General features: G+C 39.6%; 1 protein-coding gene across 12 annotated transcripts in view; it reads right to left on the minus strand.

The window, feature by feature from the left end:
* The window catches only part of cep290 (centrosomal protein 290), a 47,218-nt gene that overhangs the window by 18,970 nt on the left and 11,569 nt on the right, over positions 1-16,679 (minus strand). For 9 of the 12 annotated variants that reach the window (XM_031279922.2, XM_031279921.2, XM_031279925.2 and 6 more), the window contains 20 exons: positions 12,791-12,903; positions 12,147-12,222; positions 11,810-11,943; positions 10,329-10,493; positions 9,295-9,444; positions 9,080-9,195; positions 8,890-8,992; positions 8,174-8,404; positions 7,679-7,852; positions 7,442-7,553; positions 6,723-6,931; positions 6,251-6,402; positions 5,733-5,844; positions 4,717-5,172; positions 4,182-4,346; positions 3,805-3,912; positions 3,554-3,688; positions 3,192-3,461; positions 2,718-2,825; positions 1,526-1,725 (listed from right to left, as the gene is read on the minus strand). In XM_031279922.2, coding sequence (XP_031135782.1) covers positions 1,526-1,725; positions 2,718-2,825; positions 3,192-3,461; positions 3,554-3,688; positions 3,805-3,912; positions 4,182-4,346; positions 4,717-5,172; positions 5,733-5,844; positions 6,251-6,402; positions 6,723-6,931; positions 7,442-7,553; positions 7,679-7,852; positions 8,174-8,404; positions 8,890-8,992; positions 9,080-9,195; positions 9,295-9,444; positions 10,329-10,493; positions 11,810-11,943; positions 12,147-12,222; positions 12,791-12,903 — 3,289 coding nt within the window. The remainder of the gene's footprint in view (positions 1-1,525; positions 1,726-2,717; positions 2,826-3,191; positions 3,462-3,553; positions 3,689-3,804; positions 3,913-4,181; positions 4,347-4,716; positions 5,173-5,732; positions 5,845-6,250; positions 6,403-6,722; positions 6,932-7,441; positions 7,554-7,678; positions 7,853-8,173; positions 8,405-8,889; positions 8,993-9,079; positions 9,196-9,294; positions 9,445-10,328; positions 10,494-11,809; positions 11,944-12,146; positions 12,223-12,790; positions 12,904-16,679) is intronic. The other 3 variants (XM_031279926.2, XM_031279920.2, XM_031279927.2) reach the window with 1 other exon arrangement.

The following is a 16,679-nucleotide window of genomic DNA, read 5'->3' on the forward strand; positions in this document are numbered from 1 at the left end:
TGCAGCACGTGTTCTGACAAGAACTAACAAAAGAGATCACATTTCTCCTGTATTAGCTTCTCTGCATTGGCTTCCTGTAAAATCCAGGATTGAATTTAAAATCCTTCTCCTGACCTACAAAGCACAAAATGGTCAAGCACCATCATACATAGAAGAGCTCTTAGTACCTTATTGTCCCACTAGAGCACTGCGCTCCCAGAACTCAGAGCTACTTGTGGTTCCTAGAGTCTCTAAAAGTAGAATGGGAGCCAGAGCCTTCAGCTACCAGGCTCCTCTCCTGTGGAACCAGCTCCCAACTTGGGTTCGGGGGGCTGACACCGTCGCCACATTTAAGAATAAACTGAAAACCATCATCTTTGATAAAGCTTATAGTTAGGGAGTGAGGAGTTGCAGCATAGTAGAGTAGAGTAGAGGGAGGCAGGAAGTACAAGCCCGTTCCGGCAGGGGAGAGTACGAGCCCGGTCCAGGGCCCTTCTCTTAAGCCTGCCTCTCTTAGTTATGCTATTATAACTCTAGACTGCTGTGGGAAGCTCCTTCCAAGGACACAATGAGCCACTCCCTCTTCTCTCTTTTCACTTGTCTCCTTTTGTGTGGATCTTAGTCCCAGAAATGCCTGTTACTAACCTAGCTCTGGGGAGCTTTCTCCCCGGAGTCCCTTTGCTTCTTCTTCACCCAGAACATTGCCTTGGAATTGGGTGGCACCCACACCGGGGTCCTGGGTGCAGCTGACGCTATGGACTTACTACACCCTGCTACACTCTGCGATTCCCCGCAGTGTCCGACTGCGTCCTGCCGCGTCCACCCAGGCTGCTGTGCCACACTACACCCCATAACGCCCTGCTGTACCCTACTATGACATGAACTACTACGACTACCATTGTGATCACTGTTTCACTATCTTTATTATGACTATTATTGCCACCATTCACCACTCCCCCAACTGCTGCCGTCAGACACCGCCTACCAAGAGTCTGGGTCTGTCCGAGGTTTCTTCCTAACAAAAAAGGGAGTTTTTCCTTGCCACTGTCGCAATAGCTACTGCTAATGCTTGCTCTTGAGGCAACCACTGTAATAGTTGGGGCTTCGTAAACTACAGAGTTTGGTCTAGACCTACTCTATCTGTACAGTGTCTCGAGATAACTCTTGTTATGATTTGATACTATAAATAAAATTGAATTACAGTTAAATTAATGCTGTACAACATTAGGCATTTCACACCCACAACTTAAATGTGTGATTATTCCTCTGCTAATCTTGGGTTCATTTTACCAAAACATCCCAAAAAATACTGAGTTGAGATCAGTTGATTTCAGTGTTTCAAGGATGTTAACACTAATGTGATAAACATAGATGTAGTTTAGCCTATGTATAAAAAATGTAATTGTTAAAAGCCGTTATGTTGACTGCTGATAATATTTGCGTCAATAATTCATGTACTCACTTACCTAAATAACTAAGATAAAAAACAAAGGATGCTGAATTAATTCAGAAAAAAAACCCTCTGGTTTAATAAAGGGATAATCACTTTGACATCTCGTCAGCGTGTTTCTTAGCCAGTGTTTCCATGGCGGTCCTCTGTCGCTCCAGCTCAGCAGTGGCCAGCTTCAGCTTCTCTGTGACGGAGGCGAGCGAGATGTCCTGTTCAGCCACTGTCTGCTCCAACTCAGCCAGATGCTCCAAATGCTTGGTAGTTGGCACACTGATAGTGGGCTTCTTCATCAATTCCTGGACAAAGGAAAGAGGGAGCATTTAACAAAACACTTAACGCAGCATTAAACAAAGCAGAACTCCAAATTTCAAATAGCGCTCAAAGACACACAGAAGAACATCTAAATTACTCTCGGAAAATGCAGATGTGCAAATCTATCTTTTTTTCCTCTGTCTCTGTCTCAGCAAGGCCTAACTTTACTTTTAATTATATCAAATAAAGTACACATACACATAAATCCTTGAGTACTTCCTTATTTTATGAATGAAGCAGTACACGAGTTAAAGCAGCAGCGTGTGCCTGCATACCTCACTCCGAAGGTTCCTGTACTTTCAGAAAGTACTTCCCTATGATCAGGGACTTTTTGGGGGGTACAAAAGCTCCCCGGAAAATGTCCCCAGAACTTAATTTAGACCCCAATCCCTGCAATCGAAATGCAATGATATATAAGATTCCTAGTTCCGGGGGAAAGTTCCTGTGGTTCAAAAGCAGCTTATCTCAAGCACTTTACTCTTTTTCACTTGTGAAGAAATGATAATTTTCCACAACATAGTTTGGATGTAGTTAAACTACTATTTCAAAGTACTGTAGTTTTAGTTTGGCACGCTACAGTTCTTTAGCGTAGTTAAGATGTAGTTGAATTATTTTTCATTGTGAAGTAGCTAGTAGTTAGTCCATCAGTAGTCCATCAGTACTTTGCTTTCACTTGGAGGGTTTCTGGGGGCTTTACATCTATCAGCATTCCTTTTCTTGGCTGCATGTCTCAGCTGTGCTTCTTTCTCCTCTTCCTGTGCAGTCCTCTTGCTCTCTTGTACACTTGTATGTTTTTTTGCAACTCCACCTGTCTCCTTCGTCTCTCTAACAGCCTCTCCTCTCTCTGTGCTTTATCCCTTCTTCCAGCAGACCTGCTTTGGCACAGACTTGTGAGCCTTAGCTCACAAAAACCAAAGCTATTTGAGCAGAAGAACAAAAACAGTTCACAAAGCAAGGCGTGTACACAAATGCGTACCATTGCTGTCTGTCTGAAGTGGTCCAGGGAGGTGTCAGTGTGCAAGTCCAACTTCTGATGCAACATTCTCAGCTCCTCCTGGTGTCTCTTTATCATCTCCTCCTGATCCTGGGATCAACAAGGTACTGGTTAATTGAAACAAAAATGCTTTGGATATAGAAAGATTACCTTCTAAAAACTTTATTAATTTTACTCTAACTCCAAGCCAGGTATCTAAAGAGAGGCAATATGTAAAATGTTTACTACTTATTAACAGATAATTGCCAGAATATTTCTGTGGAGACTTCTAAAAAATATTTAATCTAAGTGCTGAGATTTCTGGTTTTCCACCCATTGGAGATTCAAGACATTCATAAACACTAACTTCAACATACACTAAACTAATAAAATATTACTTACAAAAGTAGCTAATGCCTCTTAAAAAGCACATGGAAATGAATATGAGAGACTTGGTGCATCCTTTTATCACTGTACCTGTCTGGCTTGAGCCAACTGCTTGTGGTATTTCTTTAACACGTCCTCTTTTTTGTCAAGTCGACCCTGGAGGTCTTTGATGGTCTGGTGGGCCAGCTTGAGGGTAGGCTGATTGTCTGACTGGCCCTCTTCATGATTGGCAACGTCAGCTAGCAGGCGTTCTCTGTTGGCAGCAGCTGGGAGCCGAAGACGCAGCTCATTGATAACTCTATCCCTGGACACAACGTTCTGTTCTGCCTTCCACAGAGCTGCTTCTTTCTCTTTCAACTTCTGCATAGGAAAGGAATTAGAATTCAAACAATATGCTATGCATTTGATTTATGAGAAATACTGAGTGTATGAACAGGGAATGAATACTATACCTCGTCCAAACTTTTGCAGGTGGCCTGCGTGTCCAACACGCAGCGGACATGCTCTCTGATTTTAGCCAAAGCAAACTCTAACTGATGAGCAAGAGGTAGACTCGGGTCTGGTAGGGATCCTGTACCATCCTCATACTGAAAACAACCACAAATATAGTAATACCCTATATCGGGAACACCAGCCTGTTTCTGAATAATCATGTTTTACTTGCTGTTAATACGGACAATTTCCTCTACAAACAACAGTTTACCTTTTCCGCATTGCTTAGAATTTCATCCTGGTGCTTCTCGTACTGGTCCAGCTGGCGCTCCAGTTCCACCTCTCGCTGATCATATGCAAGCTGCCGTTCTTCTTGAAGCTTGACATGGCAAAAATAAGAGTTTTCTGCATTACCTTGAACACTAGAATACTACTGACACACTTCTGTACTTACAAGCTCCTTAACAAGTGAAGCAGTTAAAACTGTGAGGTTGTCACACCTACACTTTTCTCCACTCTTTGTAACTGAAGTAATTAAGTCACAACACAACAATGCTTTTGTATAACATTGATGCGTTTGTCAAGTGGTTGTTTATTTATTTTGAACAAACAAATTTGTGTCAGAAAATTTTTGAGTTTTTCTCTCACCATGTTTTGCTGCACAATATCCTCTTCCAGCGAGCGGATAGTTCGCTCCTGCTCTTCCATAAGGTTCTTCAGGTACCTGATCTCCTCCTTCTGGACCACCAGCTCCCTGCCTTTCCTCAGCTCCTGTAGACGAGCCTCTTCCATCTTCTTGTGCCACTCAGTTACCTGTTTTAAGTGTTACAGTGGAGTAGTCTTCAGCAATTGCAGATTGGCTGTGGGCAATATGTGCCACAAACAAATAGGCTCGCAAGACTAACAGTGTGTTATTCTACTATTAAAAAAAGAAGAAGAGATTTTTTTTAAGATTATTTTTTAGGCATTTTCGGCCTTTATTTTTGACAGGACAGATGAAGACGTGAAAGGGGAGAGAGAGGGGGAATGACATGCAGCAAAGGGCCGCAGGTCGGAGTCGAACCCAGGCCCGCTGCGTCGAGGAGTAAACCTCTATATATGGGCACCCGCTCTACCAACTGAGCTATCTGGGCGCCCGAAGAAGAGATTTTAACATTTCTATCTGTCAATCAACCATAATTACCTTTTGGGCCCCTTTCACATCCTTCAGTGTTGAGATGAGCTCTTCCAGGCATCTAAGTCTCAGTTCTAGTTCTTCTGCCCTGCCCTCTGCCCTCCTCCTCTCCTCCGTGGCCTTCCTCTTCTCCTCCTGGGCTTTTGCTCTGTCCTCCTGGACGCTCACCATGGCCACAGAGAACTTTTCCTGCTGGGGAAGAGGCAGTGCTCCGGCAAATTGCCTACGTAGCGACTGGATGGTCTGCCGTAGGTGCTTGGAGCGATTTCTGCCCTCCTGGCGGGCGAGGAACAGGGTGCGCTCACCGGCATCCAGTCGCTGTTCAGCACGCAGCTTGTAGGCCTCCAGCTGTTGGATGTGAGAGGTGGCAGCCTCCAGCTTGGCCAAAGAAGCCGACTCACTGAGCTGCAGAGCCACAATGTGCTGGTGGAGCTTCGCAATGAGGGCCTTCTCATCGGACTGCGACTGAGGGAAAGAGATGACACTGTGAAGACACGCTTAAATCCATTTCGCCCGACTCAATAATGTACGCAAACTGTTTGCTACACAACCAGGGTTGTTTGTGTTTTCATTCATACATTTCAACATACTTTACCATTCCAATATTGAGAGGCAGAGCAATTATACAAATGTTTTAACTATGGTTTTACTTTTACTTTCTTTCCATATTTTTACCATGATAAAAAAGGAAACGCTTGAAGATTTTCATTCATCTGTGTAAAATACACAGTAATACAACAATAACTAATCGTCACCTGTGAATTGATAACTGTGATAGAAAGTGCAGTTAATTATCAGATATGGTGAGTTCTTACACTGCATCAAGTAGCTAAGATACTGAGTTGAAATCCCATTTATTGTATTTGTAAATCAGAGGTTTACTGTTTGTCAGGCAGTCAGCCTTATAAAAGGTTCTGACTTGAAGAGCAACAGTAAAATCTAATGTACTGAACAGGAAAAGTTAATGATTTACTCTACCTAAGTTCAAAAAAGTTTAAGAAAATTTTAAAACAACACCCAATTACCTGGTAGTCCAGTATTTGTCTCCTCAAAGCTTCTACTTCCTTCTCTTTGGACTGTTGTCTGGCCTGTATAGCAGACGCCTGCATCATGGCCACATCAGACACCTCTTGAAGCCTGTACAAAATAAATAAATAAACACATTACATTCATTAACTTTATATATTAATTGTATAATAAGCCTACATGCCTTTATTACCAACATTATAAGTAACAGTGCAACAAATTGATTAAATAAAAGCAAAGGAATGCTCATGCTTAACAGAGTATTTTTTAGGAATGACACAACTGCTGAGGTTCCCTTGAGCAAGGCACCAAACCCCCAAACTGCTTCAGGGGCGCCGTATCATGGGTTGACCCTGCGCAACCCCCCTGAATTGCATGTGTATGTGCCGTGTGTATTAAAGAAATATATATTTCAACTGCCAATTACCTTGTGTGGATAGACAAATGATAACGAGTAATTTAGACTAAAGCAAGAAAGTAAATGACCAATCTCAGGCCTGCACATTGTCAAACGTACTTAGAAACCTCGATGCGCAGCTCAGCCTCGGCCTTCTCCAACTCTGCAATCCTGGCTCTGTCAGCATCGCTCACAGCTTTGCTGATGCTGTCTGCCAGCTCATCTCTCAGCTCCCGCTCCACCCTCTGGGCCTCTACATTCATCTTGGTCAACTGAAGAAAAACAGAGGTACCATTGCTTGATATGATTTTTTTTTTTTTTAAATAAGTCTATTTAAAAAAAGGAAAATGACCTAAACTAGTGAGAATCTTGCACAGACTGAGTTGTGTTGCGGCTTTTAGGGTCATAAACCAAAATGTTGACAAATATATATATTTTTTCTAAACAGGCTCTATATCTGACGGGTGAACCAAATGGCCTTTTACACCTAGCACAATTTATTTAAAATCTATCACGTAGACACCCTCAGCAACAGCAAGTCTCAAGTGTATGACAGAAAACAACCCGGCTGCTGTTTTCCTTGGGCTCATACCTCTGCAAACTTGGACTCCAGTTCTAAATTACGTTCTTCCACCTGCTTGAGGGTGTTCCTCAGGTGTTCATACATTTTGTGCGCATGCTCAGCTCTCTGCCTCTCGTTCAGCTCCTTCATCTCTAGAGTGGTGATGTGCCTGGCGGCAGATACCATCTCTTTGTTGGCCAAAGCTTTGTCCGCCTTATCCATGCTATTTGCACCTCCTGATATTAAGGGAAAAAAACACAAATTGGGATGAGAATTTGATATATGGGGGGAATCCACAAACTTACAAGTTAAATTAAGGTTAATCGTTTTGCAGCAAGTTATAAAACTGGGATCAAATTAAATATATATATATATATATATAATTTAAATGTAACTGTTTTCTGATGTAACTGGTTTAGACGAGGTTCTAACTATACCTATGTTTAGCAGATCCTTTTTGCAAAATGAAGATAACACAACTAAAGTGTCTGTGATAATCATCCACTGTATTACAACACTGCATGTATCCAGGAAAAAACAGTAAATTAAAGTTCTATCAGGAAGAAAGCCAACAATAACATGGACATGTTATGTTGATAAAAATGATGGCAAGAACTTTCAGCTTTAAAAGAATGACATTTTCTTTACATGGCATCTACTGGCTGTCAGTTTATGGTGTTTTAGAAACATTTTTTTTCTGAATGATGAAATAACTGAACTGAATATAATCAAACTTATCCTTAGTTTACCAACTGCTTTGATGTTGTCCCATGCTTGCTCTAAAGTATTAAGTTTCTCCTTTGTGATCTCCAGTTCTTTATTCATGGCTGAGATTTGCTCCCGCAAAGACTCATTCTCGCTCTGAGAGACAGGAAAAGATATAACAAATATGGCATGGTCAGTCAACGGTTAGCAGTCAAAAATAATAAAGGTGTGGGTAAACATATAAAGAAGATACTAGGTCAGTAGGGCATTTGTTTTAATACCTCCAAATGTTCGAGGTTGGTGGTTCTCTGCATCAGGTGGCTGTCCCTCTGTAGCATGTCTCTGTATTTGACTGTTAGCTCTGTGTACTGTTTGTTAGCCCTCTCCAGGTCTGATGAGGGCACACTATCATCCAAGGCCTTCTGCAGTGCTGCTATCTTATATGCAGCCATTTCCTAAGACAAAACAAAAGACAGTGCTGTTAAAGGGCCCTAGAATGGTGAAAATACTGGCTGACTCCAAATGCAACTTTTACTTGTGATTTTCAAAAGGGAATTACAGTATTTGGCAATATGGGTGTTATTCCATGTTTGCTACAAAAGCTATAGGGATTTTCAGGGGATTACTTTATGTATTCGCTTTTGGTTGGAGTCAAAGTCATTTAAAAGATTTCTGCTGAAGTTTTTGTAAAACTGTTGGAGGCCTTTTACTTTTCTACTCTGAAAAAAATATATATATATTATATATGGGCGGAATTGAATTTTTTGTTTCTCTACCTTGTATCTCTGCAGGTAGCCAATCCTCTGGGTGACAGAGGCCTGCATGTGGCTGCTCTCATCCTTCAGCTTGCTGTTCTCCTTGCGGAGGTGCTGTTCTTGCTCCAGCAGGGTGATATAGCGCCGCGTCAGTTTCTTCTCATTAACCTTTAGCACAGTCAACGTGCGCAATGCTTCGCTCAACTGTCTCCTGATTAACTCCGGGTCTTTCTGAAGGGTGTCAAGCAGCTCCTGATGGATGAAATGGATAAGTAAGACACTTTATGACACTTTGGGGAAAACTCAGTAGAAGGTAGGTCAAGTACAGTGAAGCAAAGAGGATAATCCATAACAATTTCACCTTGGTATTCTTTTCCTCATATTCGGCGACTTATCCATTTTCATTTTCTGTACCCAAAACACTGACACGTTATCCCAACATGTGCAGACACCAAAGGTTAAAACCCATCGCCTTCTTGCTGTGAGGCAATCTGTGCCTCCCAAGACTCGTGCTCATATTTTAAACTACAACATGGAGTGAGTGGTATGTTCACCATGTGTGTTTCACATTTATTGAGCCAGAATAGCTGTGTAAAGGTGTGTATGTGTGAGTGAGAGAGAGAGAGAGAGAATAAGAGGCACATTTTAAAGTGCTTCAGGTAAAAGCGCTACAAAATGCAGTCCATCTTGCAACATTTAAGTACCATTAACCATATAAACATTTATTTGGCACTTACGTGGAATTCTTGGATTTTAACAGCATCCACCTGCTGTTGATCATCCAGCTTGTTCTTCATCTCTGTTAATGTCTCTTTCTCCTTTTGCCAGTTGGCCTTCTCACTGAGCAAAAAAAAACAAACAATACAAAATGTTTCAAATTTTGCGCTGAAGGTTACCAACCTGCGAGAATATTTCTTGTTAACCAACCTTAGGTATTCTTTATAGAGGAGTCCCTGTTGATGGCTAATAACAGAAAACTTGTCTTTGTATTCCTCCAGAGTTCCTGCGAGTGTCTTGCTTTTTTCCTCCTTGTTTTTTAGCTCCTAATTAATACAAGAATTAGACGTGTTTAATTTATAATTGGGACATATTGTTGATTTACAGCTTTTCCATCCAGGTCTTAAGAAGGCAGTGGAACTGACCTGAAGAAGTCGAACAGCGTACTCATTCAGAGAACTAATAACCTCAGTGCTGCTGGGCACCAGGCCCTCGGGGAGGGTCAGAGGTCGGAGGACAACTCCCCTGCTGCCTGACCTCCTTAACAGCTCCAATTCACCTTCCAGTTGGCTCATCTGACAAGCAAAAAAAAGCAGTGCCTTGCGGTCAAACCTTTGTATTGATAATACTAGGGCTGCACAATATATCGTTTTTTTTGTTTTTTTAAATCGTCAAATATGCAATGTGCCATGAATAATGAATGATACAATACTCAGTTCTGCATCTGTTTATTCATGGCACATTATATATTTTTCTTATTTGGTGCAGCCCTAGATAATACCAACTTCTAAATATTTGTCATTTGTCCATTAAAATAGTTCCCAAGTTTACTTGCCCCCTTTTAAGAACAGGGATCCAACCAACATTTGTTTCTATTAAACATTATTTATCAGACCAGTTTAATTGAAACCGAATGGAAGCTGAAATGTGAAGACACAAGTTTGTTTACCTCTTTTCTCTTGTTATATGAAACAGAAGCAACACATGTTGAAAACAGAGACGACGATGATTGTTCAAAGAAATGTTCCAGTCATGCTAATTACTCCCAGAGTTGGAGAGCATGCCAGGCATTGCCACTGTCTCTATAAATCTTCATTGTATAAATTTGAACATTTGTCTGTGTAACTACTTCCATGTAAGACATGTATTTATTCTGTTGATTTGGAAAAGACAGTTGCGACACACAGCTGTAAACAACTGGAGTTAACGTTGAATAATCAACGTTTCATAACTGTTCGGCGTTACATGACTTGACAAATCATGTTTGGATGTGTAGCCAGAAAAACCTGACAAGGTGTACTATACTGCTTTGTTGTCTTGCCAAAGGAAAGAATATGGCCAAAATAAAGGATTTGATAGAAAAGTCCATGCGTCATGATGAAAAAAAAAAAAACTATCCTGTTGTATATCATTCAACAGCATCATCTCTTTATCTTGACATAAAACAATATGGATGTACCTTTTCTTTGGCTCTGGCATGCTGACTGCAACTGCTCGTTGCTTCCTCCCGGGCCAATTTCAATTCCTGCCTTAGTTCTTCATTTCTCCCCACCAGCTGATGTATTTGGGACTTTAGGTGCAGGACTGACTCAGACTGCCCACTCATGTTGCCGATATCTACAGCCTGTGATAAATGAGCATAGTCAGAATGCCATTAAAACAAACCCAATAAAACATTGGATGATGAATAATAGACCCAATCTGTGAAATAAAAAAAAGATAATTTTAAGTGTTGCCTGTCAGTCAGTGAACAGGTTTCATTTAACATTTCACATTTGCTAAAACGTCTTGTACATAAAAATACATGTACTCCCGCCCAAAAGAAATTACACTGCTGACAGTAAAGATCACATTAACACTACTACTTACTATGGTTTTTCCGTTTGCATGTGGCTTGCACCTGGCCCTTCCTGTTACTTCTTCTTGTGATGGACATGTCTGATCCTGAGCCAAGCAGTGTGACGTCAAAGCCAAACAAGCATCCTCTTCAGCTGTCTCGAATTTGACTTGACTCAAATTAGATAATTTTATGCTGAAAAGTTTGACTCCTCTCAACTGTTTTTTCGGTCATGCCGCATTTGTTGCTTATTAAGTTGCTATGTGACCAGCACTTGGCTTTATCAACTGACAGAAACCATTGAAATGCAGAGAAGGGAAGTATGCCCATTGTTTTCAGCATAGTGAATCCAATTGTAAAAGCACTGTACACAGTGAATATTGAGAGCGTGAGAAACTATACATAAACAACCATGAGATCACAGATTGCAGAAGCATAATATAAAAAAAACATAAATGACATTTAACATGAAGTTATCTCGTTCAGTATTAAATGCAGTTAGGTTAAATGTTATGTTCCCTTAGTGGCATTTTATTAAACTACAGACCTGATATTGCAGGATGTGTAAGCCTTACATGTGCCGAGGACATTTCACAAGGGACGATGGTTTTATCAGTGCCAAGAGAACAGAAAACGAAAAAAAGATGACACAAAAACTGACACAGATAAAGTACCAGGTATAGCTTATGAGAGATTTGCAAAAACTCTAAGATATTTGACGATAAATACAGGTCTGAACAGCCAAAACCTGAAGATGGATGGAGTTTTTTTTTTTCGTGAAGCAGTGTGAGAATAAAATGTAATCTATTACTCCATGTTATTTTGTAACCTGCTTGTTATATGTTCTATGTACCACTATTGTCTCGCCAGGACATTATTGTACAAGAGATCCTTAATGTCAACAAGGCACTTTCCCTAGTTAAATGAAGTCATGTGGACCAAACCTTGAACAACTAAAGGAAAAACAATCTTGAAGATTAAGCTGATCAAAACCTGTTACAAGTCATGGAAAAAATCCCACTGTGGCTATAAATGTCACTTTAGTCTATCTTTAAACATGACTCAGTGATTAATGTCAGATTTGGTGCATGGGAGACACTTACATTAGCCAACCTTTCAAGATGGGGAATGTTGATGGCAGGGTCAGATAGAGTGCCCTCTTGATTAATCCTCATGGCTCGGAGGACATCTTTCAGTGTACCCTCCAGGTCTCTTTTCACTTTTGACAGTTCATCCACTATGAGTACAGGAGGGATCGAGATCAGTGAAGATGTGACCTCTGATGTACTGTATTTTCCCTCATTCCCTTAAGTCTCATGTTATGAAAACCACAATAATAATCCCTGCTGTACATCTTACTTTAAGTGTTGTCAGAATGGAACTGACTAAACTGTAAAAATGTCCATGTGAACTTTAAATGCAAATCAGATGGATACTTACGTTTGATGTGAAACTGGGTCTTATGAAGTTCCAGCTCCCTCTCCTTATTGCTCAGTTCTTTTTCTAGGTACTCATTCTGCAAAGTTTGTAATCAAAAAGTTAACAATGAAAACCTTTCAGCTACAGATGCAACATGTATTGCGTTAACTGTACTGCACCCAAACCAGAAACAGCTCTCTGATACTTGAATAATAACTAATCATTCATTGATTTAGTTTGTTGCTTTACATACATTTTCCTTTCTACTAGATTTACTGTTTTTACTGTTTTTTTAAATAACCCCTTAATACTCTGCTTTCTTGACTTACATGACATCATCCGATTCACTTAAAAAATGCATCATACACCTGTACTTTTAGCACTGGTTAAATCAAAAAGTGATGAGTTAATAAAATATTCATCTATTAATTCCACTTCTTTCTCTTCTATCTTCATTTTTCCCCAATTCTTTCATCATTATGCATTTTAATGGGGTTTGCTTTCGTCTGTTCGGTGCATGAATCGTGTAACCACGTCTGTCTAGAAAAGGGAAATTCTCAATCTAAACCATTAAATCTGTGGCTTAATCAGGAAACCGCTCTTCTTTTAAACACTGGGCCTTGAATAAAGTTAACAAGAAATGACGTTATTAGCCACAAGCTTACTTTGCGTCGGATCTCTTCATCTGCGTAAGTGCTGCTTTGTTTAAGTTGCAGCTGTACAGTTCTGCTGAGCCTGACATCCTCCTCCTCCAGCAGCAAGCTTGACCGTGGGATCCCTATAGACACAGCTGATTGTTACTTCAGAAACAGCAAAATGTGAATATTGAACATTTTTCTGTCCATATAAGACTTTTAAAAAGGGTAGCAAAATGCTAAAAGGACTACTATAGATAGTTTTGCAGATAGTAAGGGGCCGAGCAGCGAAGCTGCATGGATCCCAATGTTATTGCCAGTATTATTATTATTCTTCCTAAGAAATCCATGTTCCCCTGTAGCATATGTCTATCCAAATGGTATTCTATCAGAAGCAATTCAGATATCTAGGGGCACAAGGCAGGGATGTCCATTGTCCCCATCATTCTTTGTATTGGCTGTAGAGCCGATGGCTCAGAAAATTCGCCAATCAGACATGATAGATGGTATTAATGTTGGAAGAGAATGTTATAAACTTAGTTTGTATGCGGATGATATGATGTTGTATTTGACTAACAGGGAAAAATCTATTCCATATTTAATGAAAATTATTGAGCAGTACTCAAAAATATCTGGCTACAAAATGAGTATAGAAAAGACTGAACTTCTATCAACAACAGGACTTCTGCCTAAAGATCACAACTTATTAGAATATAACTTTAAATGGCAAAAGGAAATGATTAAATATTTAGGGTGCTATATTAGTTTAGATAAAGCAAAACTATATAAAGATAATTTTTCACCATTAGTTAAGGAGCTTAAGTCTAGTCTAGATAAATGGACAGACCTGGTAGAATTCATTTGCTTAAAATGATATGGCTTCCTAAATTCCTGTTCATCTTCCAGACAATACCAGTGATCCCCCCCTAAGAATTTTTTTTAAAACAATTAATAAACTATTCAGTTCTTTCATCTGGTAAAATAAGGCTCATAGATTGAGTAGAAAACTACTTCAGAATAAGAGAAAAGAAGGAGGTCTAAACTTCCCAAATCTTGAGCTATACTATTATGCTGCTCAGTCTTTTTATATCAACAAAATTATTAATAGATCAGAGGGAGATATGTGGATAAATATAGAGGACCATCAGCTTGGGGAAAAAAACCTGTTTCTAGCCTTATTTACAAAGCAGAAAATTAAAAATGTTAGTTTAGTCAGAAATAGTACATTAAGAACATGAAATAGATTAAAACATATTCTAGGGATAGAAATGAGTGTTCCAAAGAATACATGCTTATGGAATAACCCATCCATCACCCTACAGAAGGAGGAGCTGAAGTGGAGATCATGGAATGACAAAGGAATAACAACTATTGGAGATATTATTTCTCATATCAATATAAAGCCATTTGAACAATTGGTAATAGAATTCAATTTAACTAATATGGATTTTTTTTAGATATCTTCAGTTAAAGAGCTGGATCACAGATAACTTTGATCTAAACTATAATAGGACTACAGAACCCTCAGCTACTCAGAGGCTATTTCTAAACTCAGGTGAAAACAAGAAATTAATAGGGAAAGTGTACAAACACCTTATAGAAGCACAGGCAGATAATTATTCTCTCCAAAAAATATGAGGATTGGAACAAAGAACTTCAAATAAATAACTCTGATATAATTTGGAAAGATTGTCTAAATATAACCAACACCATTACCACCAATGAGAATCTGCATCTCATACAATATAAGATCATGACAAGGATATACTACACTAAATCAAAAATAAATAAATTTGATGCCTCTATCTCCCCTGTTTGTGTAAAATGTGGCACACATAAGGAGACAATAATACATGCTTTCTGGGAATGTGAGAAGGTCTGTAAGGGTTGGCTAGAGATCCAAAAATGGATGACCAAGACCTGTAAAATCAAAATTGATTTCACAGTTTTGAGCAGTATCTTCCAAAATACTGACAAGCTAAAATATCCCATTGGATGGATAGTTCTTTTCTCCTCCTTGGTATATAAAAAATTAATTTTACAGTATTGGAAAGATACAGAGGCCCCATCGTTACAACAATGGAAAGGACTAATGAAATACTATTTAAGTATAGAAAAATCAATGTTCGAAGACCGGAACAAAAGGCAACAATTCAACAAGGTGTGGCAGGACATATGTGAAGCGTTGTAAATTTAATGTCTAAGAAATAAGAACTAGATATGGTGACTGAGAGCTGGAAACCAAGTGGATGTGTGGGTGTGTGTGGGGGCGTGTGGGTGGATGTGGGTGGATTTGTGTAAAAATGGGGGTGTTTGGGTTTGTGTGTTAAAAATGTGGAGTAGAAGAATACTGATACCGGTAGGAAATGTATCCTGTTTGGAGTGTGAAATTACACAGTATGTTGATATATGTATTGCTTCTTGATGGAAATAATAAAAATAATTATATATAAAAAAAAAAAAAGAAATCCATGTTCCCATGCATGGAAACTCACCAAAATTTAAGTTCAGTCCTGTGCCAAACTTAATCAGTGAAATTTGTGTGCTAATTGTCCTGATGGTGGCACTACAGCAGCCATCTAAAATCCTAAACTTTAAAAATTCATAACAAATCAACTGTTCATGCCACAATGTTGCAACATATGTCAACCTGTAGCCCCAATAGAGCAGAAACTATGCCCTGCTTTTACTCAGTAGCAGTCCTTCACTCTACTTTCTGCAAAAACTGAAAAACTTCTTAAACCTATCAACGCCCACACTTTTGTTTCAATTGAGACCAAATTTGGGGAACGTCATCTCCAGACTGTCCTCCACAGACTTACCATTCAGATTTTTGATACATAAAAAATTTAGCACACAGACAATAAAAATTTTACTGGATACAGTAGTGTAAACAATCTTTGATGTTCATGGAAAAAACTCACAACATCCAAAGATCACTGTAGATTTAGTGTGCAAAATTGCAAAAGAGTTATCTCAAAAACTGAATTTTTAAAACATGTTTGAATTTTGTCCTCATCTACACATTGCAGTCAATGCAAAATAGAGCATCTTTAAACATCAGTTTGTCATTTTTCGATTTTTGTGAAAATAAATTACAATTTGCATGCAATCCCGTCCCTTAGATGTTGAGAGGTCACGTTTGTCATTACCCAGATTATAGCTCCCTGAGCTCAGCACCTGCCTACGGCATCAAAGGTTCTGAGTTTGAGCCCCTGCTGTTGCAAAATGATCATGCATATATCTAATCAGGTACTGTGCTGTGGACAACTGCCCTGCATATTTTAAATGTGTCTGCATTAACACACCTGATTCAGATTAACAATCAGTCCAGTTCCAGTTGTGAGTTCAAGCCCCGAGAGTTACAAGGTGATCATCTTATACTTAATCAGCCATTGTGCTTTGGTACACACTCCCTGCATATTTTAGAGGTTTCTGAGCATCAACACACCTGTCTAAAATGATCAGCTCATTATTTTGTGTCCTAGGTTAACATGCCAATGTGTACTCTGGCATTATGCTTTTGGAGACATAGGTTTCTTAGAGGAGCTGTAGCTCTACAAGGTTGATATTGGTTTTCAGTGCGAGAGCTTAGCAGTTCAAATCCCCTACGCACCAATCACCAACCTTCATTTAAACATAAGGCCTGTTCCTTGGGCATACTCAACAGATGAGCAGGAATGTCTCTGTTTGGCACTTCTGCTGACGTAATCTTCGTTCCTTTGCCATTTTTCTCCTCTTCTCCATCCACTGCCTTTTTCTTTTCCTGCTCAAAATGTTCGGCCCAACCATTGCTGTGGAGCAGCTAGAATTTTGCCCAGGTTTTTTAGATATCTGCCCTCTAGCCCTTGTTGAAATAAATGTCTGCCTCCCCCCCCATACTATCCAAGGAAAACCTCACTCACTATCAACAGCTTTT

Source organism: Sander lucioperca, chromosome 7 (assembly GCF_008315115.2).
Source record: "Sander lucioperca isolate FBNREF2018 chromosome 7, SLUC_FBN_1.2, whole genome shotgun sequence".
NCBI lineage: Eukaryota > Metazoa > Chordata > Actinopteri > Perciformes > Percidae > Sander > Sander lucioperca.